At 34.5% G+C, this 12,572-nt stretch overlaps 1 protein-coding gene across 5 annotated transcripts in view; it reads left to right on the top strand.

The window, feature by feature from the left end:
• Positions 1-12,572, top strand: part of KCNT2 (potassium sodium-activated channel subfamily T member 2) — a 411,763-nt gene that overhangs the window by 182,893 nt on the left and 216,298 nt on the right. For all 5 annotated transcript variants that reach the window (XM_009191034.4, XM_009191039.4, XM_009191043.4 and 2 more), the window contains exons 9-12: positions 21-201; positions 1,530-1,694; positions 3,813-3,949; positions 6,663-6,726. In XM_009191034.4, coding sequence (XP_009189298.2) covers positions 21-201; positions 1,530-1,694; positions 3,813-3,949; positions 6,663-6,726 — 547 coding nt within the window. The remainder of the gene's footprint in view (positions 1-20; positions 202-1,529; positions 1,695-3,812; positions 3,950-6,662; positions 6,727-12,572) is intronic.

The raw sequence follows: 12,572 nt of genomic DNA on the forward strand, positions 1-12,572 counted from the left end.
ATTCATATTTGTTTCTTTAGCATTTGTGGGATCCAACATCTGGAACGAATAGGAAAGAAGCTGAATCTCTTTGACTCCCTTTATTTCTGCATTGTGACGTTTTCTACTGTGGGCTTTGGGGATGTCACTCCTGAAACATGGTCCTCCAAGCTTTTTGTCGTTGCTATGATTTGTGTTGCTCTTGTGGTTCTACCCATACAGGTAAACATAACCATCTTACATTGTATAAAAATGTACAGAGACATGAAATTGAATCCTCCACATTTAATAAGAAATGGAAAGTGGCTTATCTATCTAACAATAATTTACTAACACATATTATCATTACATTTAAGCATTTACATAAATTACTGCAGAAATGTCATTTTACATTTTATTAGAAACACCAAGTTGTTTCTTTTATCCTTCTAGTCATAATTGATGGCGCTCATCTTATTTCAATCCTTCAAGATTTTTTTTAAATATAGAGTACTTAATTATATTAAATATAGAATAATGTAGTTTTAAATTATAGGATGTTAGATCAAAGAAATAAAGTTGTGAAGGGTTGATTTATCTTGGTTCTTCAAAATAAACCACAAAATCATACAGTGCAATGAAGACAAATCGATTACTTGTGTTGGCCAAATAAAACAAAATCTGGGCCAGGTACAGTGGCTCATGCCTATAATCCCAGTATTTTGGGAGGCTGAGGCAGATGGATGACTTGAGCCCAGGAGTTCAAGATGAGCTTGGGCTATAAGGTAAAATCCCATCTCCACAAAAAAAAAAAAAAAAAAGAAAAAAGAAAAAGTCTGAACATGGTATGTAAATATTATGTGGCACTTTGGGGAATGAGTAAGGAGGTTGCAAAGGGACAGATATATAAATGAAATTAAAAATAAGTAGATGCAATCTCTAACTCTTTCCTATAATAAGCCCTGGGTGTCCATGTGTGGGCAGATCAGAAGCAGGCTATGGGGAAATGCAAATCAAACTTGCATATTCCGTTGCAAAACTTTGGCTGCAATGTTTCTGAATAGAATACCTACAAAAATGGCCTTCCTACTCCAATAAATCCATGCATGTCTTTCTTCCTGACATCCCTCCCTTGCACCTTTCACTTTCCTCAGTTGCTGGCTACTATACAGCTAGAATGTGGCCTTGTGTGTTGTGGTAAGAGTAACTCCTATTGCATGAGATGTGGTTAGAACTTGACAGAGAATGTCGGAAAATAGCAATGAGGCTTTTCTGTTTCACTCAGCTCTACTGGACATAAAGCAGAGGTACAAACCTCTTTGTGGCCTGTTATTATGTAATAGCAAAATCATGTTAATATGTTTCCTTAGAGACCTGAAGCCCCTGGGAGGCATTTGCAGCCCTGTAGAAATTATATGAAAAGTCTGTTGTTGAAGGGGAACACTGACAATTAGAATCTCAATGAGTTCCGTCTGGGAAATTGAAAGTACTTAATAAACAATAGATGTATTGCATTGATTAATTTATTTCCTTACCTTGTTTTTCATTCATATGTGGAAAATATATTACAGTTTGAACAGCTGGCTTATTTGTGGATGGAGAGACAAAAGTCAGGTGGAAACTATAGTCGACATAGAGCTCAAACTGAAAAGCATGTCGTCCTGTGTGTCAGCTCACTGAAGATTGATTTACTTATGGATTTTTTAAATGAATTCTATGCTCATCCTCGACTCCAGGTACATTTGGCTTACGTTATGTACTATACTGGATTGTACCTACTAACATATTGTCAAAGTCAATTAACTGATGGTGCAGCCTGCTTTGTGGAGGATTTTTATTTATACAACCAAATATAGAAAGAGTAAATGAAGAACCACAAATATAACCAGGAACATAGAAAAAAATGCTGGAGGAATACACAGTATTTTAAGTTTCCTTCTGTATCTACGCTAAAAGACAGATGGAATAATGTTAATGGTACAAAGAAGATTTTTCTTTGAATTAAAAGATTGCTTTTTCTCCCTTGGGTAGAGCATAAATGATATTTTTATGAAACAGTGAATTTTAAGATAAAATATGATAAAACAAGAAGGAAACCATTTCAATATCATCTGCTCAGTTAAATACTGCAGAATTTTATCAAGGATTGCTAATGGAAATGTGGAAGTCTGGGACTTTCATTTTTTTTCTTCTGTTTCCTGAAGTATAAATAGGTCCTATTTGTATAGCAATACATGATCAAAAATTGGACAATAACTAGGTGAATTGAGAATATGAATTAAGAAGAAACTTTTTTTCTGTCTATGCAGATGAAATTCTTGAATATTTCCACTTTCTGCTATGGGCCACGGCATTAATCTCCTTTCCTGATTACTGCACTTAATATATTTGAAGGTCTTGTATTAACTCAACCAATTTGTGTTAAGAAGTTGAATGACTCTAGACTTCAAGACAATGCTTAGTATATCTAATTATCCTTTCCTTACAAAACATAGAAATATTGATTTGTGAATATTTTGGAGACCTTTATAAATACTATATTTTTGTGTTTTAAAACACCTAATTTACAATTGATTCTTAAATGGTAGAATCATTTTGTTCTGTCTTAAATGACAGAATCATTTTGTTCTTATTCTTTTCTTTTGTTTTCATTTCACTCTTTTCATGTTAACTTGAATTTTTAATAGCAACTCCATACTTACTTGTTTTTTAAAATTATTTATATTTAATTAATTTCAAGCTTACTTATTATAACCCATAAAGAAAATCCATTTGGGGGAAAATTCTGATCCCATGGTTTATTAGCCTGTTCTCACACTGCTATAAAGAAATACCTGACAGTGGGCAATGTACAAAGAAGAGATTTAATTGACTTATGATTCCACCGGCTATACTGGAAACATGGTTGGAGAGGCCTAAGGAAACTTACAGTCATATGTAATATGAAAGGGAAGCAGGTGTGTCCTCACATGGCCAGAGCAGGAGGAAGAGGGTGTGATATACACTCACTATCAGGAGAACAGCAAGGGAGAAATCTGCCACCGTGATTCAGTCAACTCCCAGCAGGCCCCTCCCTTAACATTTGGGATTACAGTTTAACATGAGGTTTGGGCAGGGACAAATATCCAAGCCATATCACACAGTCATTAACTTTGTCTAGTATCAATGTAGAGAATTATTTAAACTCCAGAAATTCCTAGTAGATATATTTCACAGCGGTAAAATGGTGAAAGTTTACCAGAGAATTTTAATTTCTATAGATCATTGTTTTAAACCGTTTCACCACTCAGATGTAATTTTCTCCAAATGACCATATATTTATAATATTTTGATATAATGTTCTTTTAATTTATTTTGTCAGTATTTTCAGTGTTTTTATGGATCCTTATTCATTCAAATATCCACCAGAAACTGTTTAAAATTATTGTATCATAATTATATAGCCAAATGATATAAATCGCTACCACAGTTTTGATCCTAAAAGTAATGAAGTAAATGTTTCTGCCTGGTGTTCGATGTATATTTTAGGATCAGTCTGTGGATAGAACTAAATCTTCACAATGTGAAAGTGTGTGCCAGGTATAACCACTGATTACCTTCCCTTATGCTCTTAGTAAGATTGAAATAAGTTGAGATGAACTTATTGGTTTATGAGATTTGTGTATGTCCCAGTTGTATTTATTATGGTGTAATGCTATTTAATATATGCACAGGTTTTAAATGTGAAATTTTATTAGCAAAAGTTCATTTCAGTTTTATCATATTTCAGGTTTTTCTTAGATATTTTATTTTTCAATGTAGCATAGCATAAAACATTATTTTTTCTATTCCATTGCCCATTTTGTTTTGAATAGGATTATTATGTGGTGATTTTGTGTCCTACTGAAATGGATGTACAAGTTCGAAGGGTACTGCAGATTCCAATGTGGTCCCAAAGAGTTATCTACCTTCAAGGTTCAGCCCTTAAAGATCAAGACTTATTGAGAGCAAAGTAAGTATCCCTGCCTTTCATCTTGCAGCTTACAGTTTTGAGTGACTTAATATTTTCTCTTTCCTCCAAATTTTAGCAATTTTCGGTGTTGCAAGATGTGTTAATGTTTGAGTGTAGACTTTTGCCTTAGCCCCTCTGCTGGCCAAACTAAAAGGTTAAAAATGTATCATGAAATCAGTGTGTTTACTCCTCTTTTTCAGCCTCATCTCAAGGCAGAATTGTTCAGCAGACTGTGACCACACAACACAATGAGAAAAGTGGCCCAGTATAATTATCTTAAGCTGTCAGAGATTCACAGAGGCATCTAGACTCACTGTTAGAGTAGTCTCCAAATCCCTGGATACTGTTTTTATCCCACATATAAAAATTGTGGGCTAAATATGATGTGACATACCAGTGCAGTGTGAGTTAGGGTTTACGTTTTAAAGACCTTGCACTATGTATTGGACAGAGAGCACTTGTGTTCCCTGGGGTCAGAGACAAAATGGTTGCTGTGGACTAGAGGAATCAGAAAGGTGACAGGTCTTACTTAGCTATCCTCTTCTTTTTGTGCATGTACCAGGCAATTTGTCTTAAAGGTGACATGGTCTTAAACATTTGTCACAAGTTAACGAGTTATATCATATGAGCAGAGTGTGAGTATTATTGAGCAGAGTGTGGACACCAGGGAAACAGAGTTTCTGCAAAACAATGTCCTTAGTTTCAGATGCCGGAAGGTGTCTTCAACAAAAGTGGTTTTGCTCAATATTTTCTGCTGTTTTTAAAGTTTTAAACATGTCTTCATGTTTATCCTTGAGTTGCCCTACATGCCCTTCTAGATTTAAAAGTCTCCCCACTGAATTGAATATCATAAGTGCTTTATACTTTTTTTTTCTTTCCTGGATAACCTGAGTGTGCACGAGTGGGTGTGTGTTTGTGCCTGTCTTCACCGTGTTTGCAAGTGTGTGTGTGTGTGTGTGTGTGTGTGTGTGTCTAGTGGGTGTTGGAAAAGAACAGAAGAAAAGTCAACTGTTTTGTGGAACAGACTTCCAGACTCCTTTGTGCTGCATAATCCTTCAAATGATGACTGGATACCTAGTCAGGAACTCTGATGTTACCTTTGATTTATATATAATGAAGTCAATTTAATGGAGTATTTTTTCACTGATTTAACTTCTGAAACAAAAACATCACGAAAAACTAGCAGGATATAATGAGTGTTACCTAATTGGAAAGTTACATTTCTTTGAGAGTATATTCATCTTTTAGGTGGATTAAATATATTTGTGGTCAGTGTACATGTGACAGTTCTATAAGTCATCAGATTTTCCCAGCACATCAGGTAAACCCTGGCTTTAGGTGTTTAGAGTTTGCTATCTATACTCATTATTTGGGTGTGCTAGAGAAATAGACGCTTAGATACTACTATAATCTAGATCTTTGTATTAATTGGCGTAGATAATCAATATTCCTTATTTATTGTATGATAACTAAGTTCTTCACACAGTAAGCATGAGTAATATTCATATTATGTCCAATATGAATTTGTGTAATATATGGTGGCTTCTTTCTATCTAACAAATTTATCTGAGTTATTGGTATAGCTATTAGTATCTAAGCTATATACTATTTAGGATTAATATAACTAATTTATTACTAATAGTCTTAAAATGATCTCTTGGTAAAAGCAATCATATTTACAAGAAGAATTCCTCCATGGGAATAAAGGAAAAGTGAAGGGAATGAAGGAGAGAGAGAGGTAGCTGGCTGGTCATACTCAAAAAGCTATTTTAAAAAATAAGAGTGACGCAGTATCCATTTTTATGTTCATTTCCAATCTTAGCTTCCTATAAAAGATTTGGGATTTAATATAAACTAATACATTTTTCAGTGCAATTCCTTATGCATAGAGCATGGAGTAGGATTCTCCAAACAAGTTTCATAGGTTAGTTGCATGAGTTTTGAATTGCTTCGTTGAAAATGGTATTTAGAGAAAGTTATCCAACACTCATATTATCTTAATAACCATGGCACAACATCTTCCCACAACTGTTTGGTTTGGTCTTATTTCAAAGACTTTTATATTTCCTCTCCATAGAAATTTTTTTTTTGGAAAATATTTACTTTATTACAGTGAACCACAGAGATAAATCATTCCTCATTTTGAAAATAAACATTCCTGTGCTTTTGGAACATCATGTATCAAACACTAAAATATACTGTGTCTTCATCACTAAACTTAGGAAATATTGAACCCTAGCATGAGGGGAAGGGGCTTGGGAAAGGATGAATGATCTCCAGGAAGTATAAATACAGAGTAGAGTTTGACTTATGAATACAGAGAAGCTGTATTCCACCCCTCTTAGTTTGATTCAGACATTACAGTTAAAATACGATTAGTCATAAAATAAAGACCATTATATCCCCTTAATTTACTCAAAGCATGCATATAAAATACATTTAATAGTAAAAAGGAATAAAGTTTGACTTTTATTAACTTTTGTCATAAAACATTGAGTTATAATAGACAACCCAGTAGCAGATTTTTTTTTTTTCTTCAGAGTCAGATATAGTTAAGATCTACTAGAAATTCAACTTTCATTTAAGCTTAAGGATACACATGGTCTACATGTACATTTTGTGCAATATATGGACTAAAGACTTAAATTCTATTTTTCAGAAAACGTGTAGATATTTCAGTGTGTGATTATTTTGTTTTTCCGTCTGTATTTAGGATGGATGACGCCGAGGCCTGTTTTATTCTCAGTAGCCGTTGTGAAGTGGATAGGACATCATCTGTAAGTTTCTAAAATCTCTTTTAGTAAGTTGTGCTTTCCATTTTAAAATATTTTTTTTAAATTTGAATTTTTAAAAATCTGCCAACATTAAGTATTGGTGACCTTAAAGTTTTACTAAAAGGAAACAAGTATTACAGAGCTGCCTTTTCCTTAAGAACAGTTGTATCGATTGTATTAACAAAAGTGTTTTTCAAATAGTTTCTACAAATACTCTCATAATCTGTTGGTCAAAATGAATCATATATAAACAGAACTAGACCCCTTTTTTAAATTAAATATGTCTTATGAGTTGTAGTTTTGTTAAAGTGGCCTCAGTTTTTTCAACCTTAAGACAAAACAGATGGAACACGCATTAGAACCAATTGGAGAGTTTCTTAAAAATATGCATTTGAGAACCTTCTATTCAAGATATTTGGGTGCTAATCAACAACTTTATATTTTTAAAAGCTCCCCAGGTAATTCTGAAACACATTTCAGTTTGGTAACTTTTGCTTATATGATATTTATGATGCAATTTGTAGTTCCACAGTTCTATTAAACTTATAACTAAATTAAATTGTATAAAGCAAATAATGGTATAAACTGTATTTTAAAATTTTTCATTTTATTACTTTTAAAAGTGCTTCATTATTTTATGTTCAGTAAATTCTACTATCTCCTGTGTTTATAAGCCATTGACTCCATCTGTAGCCATTATCTGTGGTGTGTGGACATATGAGAACAATTGGTGGTTTTTATAGCAACTGGGAAAAGGCAAAATGTGCATAAGTCTTTCAGGTATATGTTTTATTCTCTTCTGGAGCACTTAATAGGCATACTCTTTTACATTAATCTAGGACTGTAAGTTCTGAATGGGCAGGCTCTGTGTTGTCCTCATTCTAATTTACCTAAACTTCTTATCCATGTCTAAGATTTTAAACTGATTTTCTCATCTTTCATTTGGAGTGACAGCTATTAGCTGAATTGTGGCCGTGCAAAATTCTTATGTTGAAGTCCCAACCCTTAGTACCTCAGCATGTGAACTTATGTGGTGATAAGGTGTTGAAAGAAGTAATAAATTTATAATGAGACCATTAGCATAGGCACTAATCTAATATGACCAGTGTCCTTATAAAAAGAGAAAATTTGAAGGCAGCCATATATACAGGGAAAACACCATGTAAACATGAATTTGGCAATATACATGCCAAGGAGAGAGGTCTGGAGCAGATCCTTCCCTCACAGCTCTCAGGAAGACCCAACCCTGCCAACACCTTGATTTCTGATTTCTAGTCTGTAGAACTGTGAGACAATAAAATTCTGTTGTTTAAGCCATCCAGCTTGTGGTATTTTGTTTGGCAGCCCTAGAAGCTAATAGAAGAGTGTAGACCAAAAAATGATTGGAAAACTTTAAAAATATTTTTTGAAATATATATATATAAGAAAAAGTATCTGCTCCCCGCTTTCTTCACAATTACTACCTGAATTCAGATCAGACTGATTCATCAGTTCATTTAAGCACTACTTTAATCGTCTTTTAATTGGTTCAACGTCGTAGGTACTCCAAACATGTTTACCGAAGAAATGAATTTGAACGGAAGATAATCAAGTGTTTCTATAATTGATTGACTTATGTCATTGTGAGTGTTGTGCCCGTTCGAGTGGTAATTTGGCTTTAAAATATTTTCAGTTTTTCAGTATGTGTACTATCTTTGTGTAACAAGGGAGGTGTAAGCATTAGGAAATAAATACATAATACCTTCTAGGGTACCCTTTATAATGTGAATTTGGAAGCTTTTAGTTAATCAAATGTATTCTATTTTTTTTTTTTCCTGACACTACTAAATTGGAAGAAATGAGTAAGAAGATTTACACCTATAGGGACAACAGATTTGGTAGATGAGAAAATACTAATTTTATATTAATAATAATTTTGCAAGCTGCAAAGCAGATGGATGAGTGGCAACAGTGAAGGAAGTAAAAATTTAAGTTGAGACAGGAAACAAATTAGAAGCAAGCTGCTTTTTGCAACGGAACCTCAACAGTCTCAGAAAATAGAGGTACCAGATGTCTCTGAATGTAGGGTTATATGTATGACTAAATATATGAATACTGGTTATAAGTCTGTAAGAAAAGTAAGTTCTCTGAACCCCTCTACATATCCATTGCAGGTTACTTTCCTCATCCTGGTAAAAGAGTTTTGGAGAATTTGATCCAGGGATACTCTCTACTCAGAAACACCACCTACAGTTAAGAGTCTAGGTACCATGCTAAAATTAAGGGAATTAAGAGTAAGTTGCCTCAGTGAATGCCTCTGAGAACTGTTACAGCCTGATCCGTATCTCTATTGATGTTGACACAAGATTGGAGGAGTTTCCTCAGGGGAAATGATTCAACACAAGATAAAATGCCTTATATCAATCAATCAAAAGTGTGTGCGTCTCTGTGTGTGTGTGTGTGTGTGCGCGCGCAGAGATATGAAACCTGGTGTTCCCTAGTGCAATATTAAAAATTGATAACTCTAAAATAAAATCTATTTGAAAAAAGCTCTCTGCCTACACTCAAATACTAACCTCTTTTGAGTGCTTAACTCCTACTTGTATTCAGACACCAGACACAGGGCTTTGAGGACATTTCTAACAAGAACAAGAAGGAATAAGCAACAAACAAAAAACACATGCACAAAAAGAGAAACTCAGAGGAAACAAACAATACCATATAGTTCTGGGAAAATAAATCAATCTTAAAATATATATTTAATAAATATTCCTAGTTATATGAGAATATCGTACATACATAAAACAAGTATAGTAGACTAGATCACAAAACAAAACAAGACATTCAGTGAACCTGAAAGAGCTCCTGAAAATTAAATCTAGCATAACAAATGAATAATTTAATAAAAAGCCTAGAAGGTAAACCTAAGGACATTGAAGAATGAAGAATAATAAAATAAGCAATAAAACCAAATAGTGTAAAAGAAGAATTTAAAAGGTGAGAAAATTATGGTAGCTAAGGAGAAGCAATATCAATATAGTAGGAATTTAAGAAAGGGATTTTATGAAACACTGGGGTAGAATATTATGAAAGACATAATGCACTCAAATTTTCCACACAGAAATTGTCAAATTGAGAGGGCCCAGTCATTATACAATTAGGACTAGAGAAGTTCTGTGCTGGTCAAGAAGAAGGAAACAAAAGAAAAGCCAAAGTAAAAAGGAAAAGGCATATGAGGAAGAGGAAAAATAGGAGAAAAAAGAAAATATTCAAAACTAAGGGTGGAAAGTTAGAATGTCTTCAGACCTCTCATCAGTAATGGCAGAAGACAGTGGGACAATGCTTTCAACATTCTGAAAGGAAATATTTTTTCACTTAGAATTTTGTATCCTGGCAAAAGTTTGGTCTAGTAAGAAGGTAAAAAGAAGTTATTTATATAAACTAAAGATTTTAAAGAATGCACAACTCTCTGGAAGCTGCTGGAAGATGTGTTTACCAAAAACAAGGAGTGAGTGAAAGAGAAGTAGCCTCAGGGGATCCAGCACAGGAGAGGATGAAAATTTCCATACTAATGGTGGAAGTGGACCCTAAACAGCAGGCTCTCAGTGCCAGCAGTCAGACCATTGTGGGGAGTGGAGAACTTCGGGAAGGCCACTTCTGGGGAGGAGACCAAGCTGGTGTTACCTGATGTGGTTGAGTGTATTGAGAACAGCTTTCCACTTCTGGTCAGGTGTTTTGGATTGCAATGCGTCTCCCCTTTTATTTTCACTTGTTGGAGCCCTAACTCCTAGCTCTTCACAATTTTACTGTATTTGGATATAGGGCTTTTAAAGAGATAATTAAGTTAAAATGAAGCCATTAGGGTAGACTATAATCTAATATGGCTGATGTCCTTAAAAGAGGAGAATAAAATAATAGGATATACAGAGATATCAGGGGTGCATGTGCACATAGAGTAACCAGGTGAAGAGGCCAATGTCACAGGCCTCAGAGGAAACCAGCTATGATGGGACCTTGTCCTAGAACTTCCAGTTGCCAGAACTGTGAGAAAATAAATGTCTTTTGTTTAAGTCATAGAATCTGGGTTGTTTTTGTAGTTGTTGTTGTTGTTTTTGAGACTCGAGTTTTGCTTTTCTTGCCCAGGCTAGAGTGGAATGGCTCGATCTCAGCTCACTGCAACCTCCACCTTCCAGGTACCATTCCTGGCCAATTTTAAAATATTTATTCATCTATTTATTTTTATTTTTATTTTATTTATTTATTTTTGTAGTTTTAGTAGAGATGGGGTTTCTCCATGTTGGTCAGGCTGATCTCGAACTCCTGACCTCAGGTGATCTGCCCGCCTTGGCCTCCCAAAGTGCTGGGATTACAGGTGTGAGCCACCATGCCCAGCCAAATCTGGGGTATATTTTTAATGGTAGCCCAAGCAGACTAATGCATGCCAGATTCTAAATTAGTAACGAGTGGTTAGAAAACTAACAAAGGTCAAAAGAGACAGTTAGAAAGGAAAACAGATCACTCAAGATTGGAAATATAATTATAGCACTCAACATGCCATATTATGAAAAACAGCCATAATAATGCAAACACTGAAGATTAGTTTTAAAAAAATTATTGAACTACAGTCATGCACCGCATAACATTTCAGTGACAGACTGAATATACAATGGTAGTCCTATAGGATTGTAATGGAGCTGAAAAAATCCTATTGCTTAGTGACATCATAGCTGTTGTAACTTAGCAGTGCAGAGCTTACGTGTCGGTGATGATGTTGACGAAGATCAATAGGTTATACCCTATAGCGTAGTACGTGCTAGGCTGTGCCATTTAGGTTCTGTAAGTCCAGTCTATGCCCAATGACAAAATCATCTAATGATGCATTTCTCAGAATTTATCCCCATCGCTAAGTGACTCATGACTTGTATATTCAAAGGATGGGAAAAGGGAAATTCAGAATGAGGGATGAGAAGAAAGATATACCCTTTTGTTTCATAATAGAAAGCTAGTAGATAATAATTTAAATTGAAAAGCAGGAAATAATAATAAAATCAGTTAGAAATATGGAAGGAGGTTAAGAGAATACCTAGTTTTGGGGCTGTAAAGGGACTGCCTCTGCGGAGTGGAAATATGGTGTGAGAGTAGGAAGGAGAGAGGAGGCTGCACTTACATGTTATGGAACTTGTCTTTTTGGACTATGTACGTGTATGGGTTTGATAGTATTTTTAATTAAATGTGATTTAGAATATGCCTTGGTCTAGGAAAAATTCATTAATCTGAAAAATGCGCCATTAGTTGTGAGGAGGTAAGCAGGCTTCTTGTCACATAAGCTTCATGTAACCCTTGAGATGTCAGTATAAACATGGGTAAATTTGCAGTTGAACTGCCTGTATTTTTTATATATGTACTTTTTTTGTATTTCAATAAAAATCTATTTACAAGAAAAAGTGGCAAGCTGGATTTGTTCTCCAGGCCCTCATAGTTTGCTGACCTCTGCTATAGATAATTAATATTGTTTTAAATTTTCTTCTGTGGGTATATAATAGATGTATTTAGTTACGTTAAGTGAAATAAGCCAGGCACAGGAAGGCACACATTGCATGGGATCTAAAAATCAAAGCAATTGAACTCATGGATAAAGAGAATAGAAGGATGGTTACCAGAAGCTGGGAAGGGTAGTGGGGCAGTGGTGATGAGGAGATTGGCTTGGTTAATGGGTATAAAATAAAATAGAAAGAATGAATAAGACCTACTATTTGATAGCACAACAGTGACTATAGTCAATAATAATTCAATTGTACATTTAAAAATAACTAAGAGTATAAGTGGATTATGTGTAACACAAAGGATAGATGATTGAGGGGATGGATACT

The sequence above is a fragment of the Papio anubis genome, chromosome 1 (assembly GCF_008728515.1).
Source record: "Papio anubis isolate 15944 chromosome 1, Panubis1.0, whole genome shotgun sequence".
In the NCBI taxonomy this organism is placed as follows: Eukaryota; Metazoa; Chordata; class Mammalia; order Primates; family Cercopithecidae; genus Papio; species Papio anubis.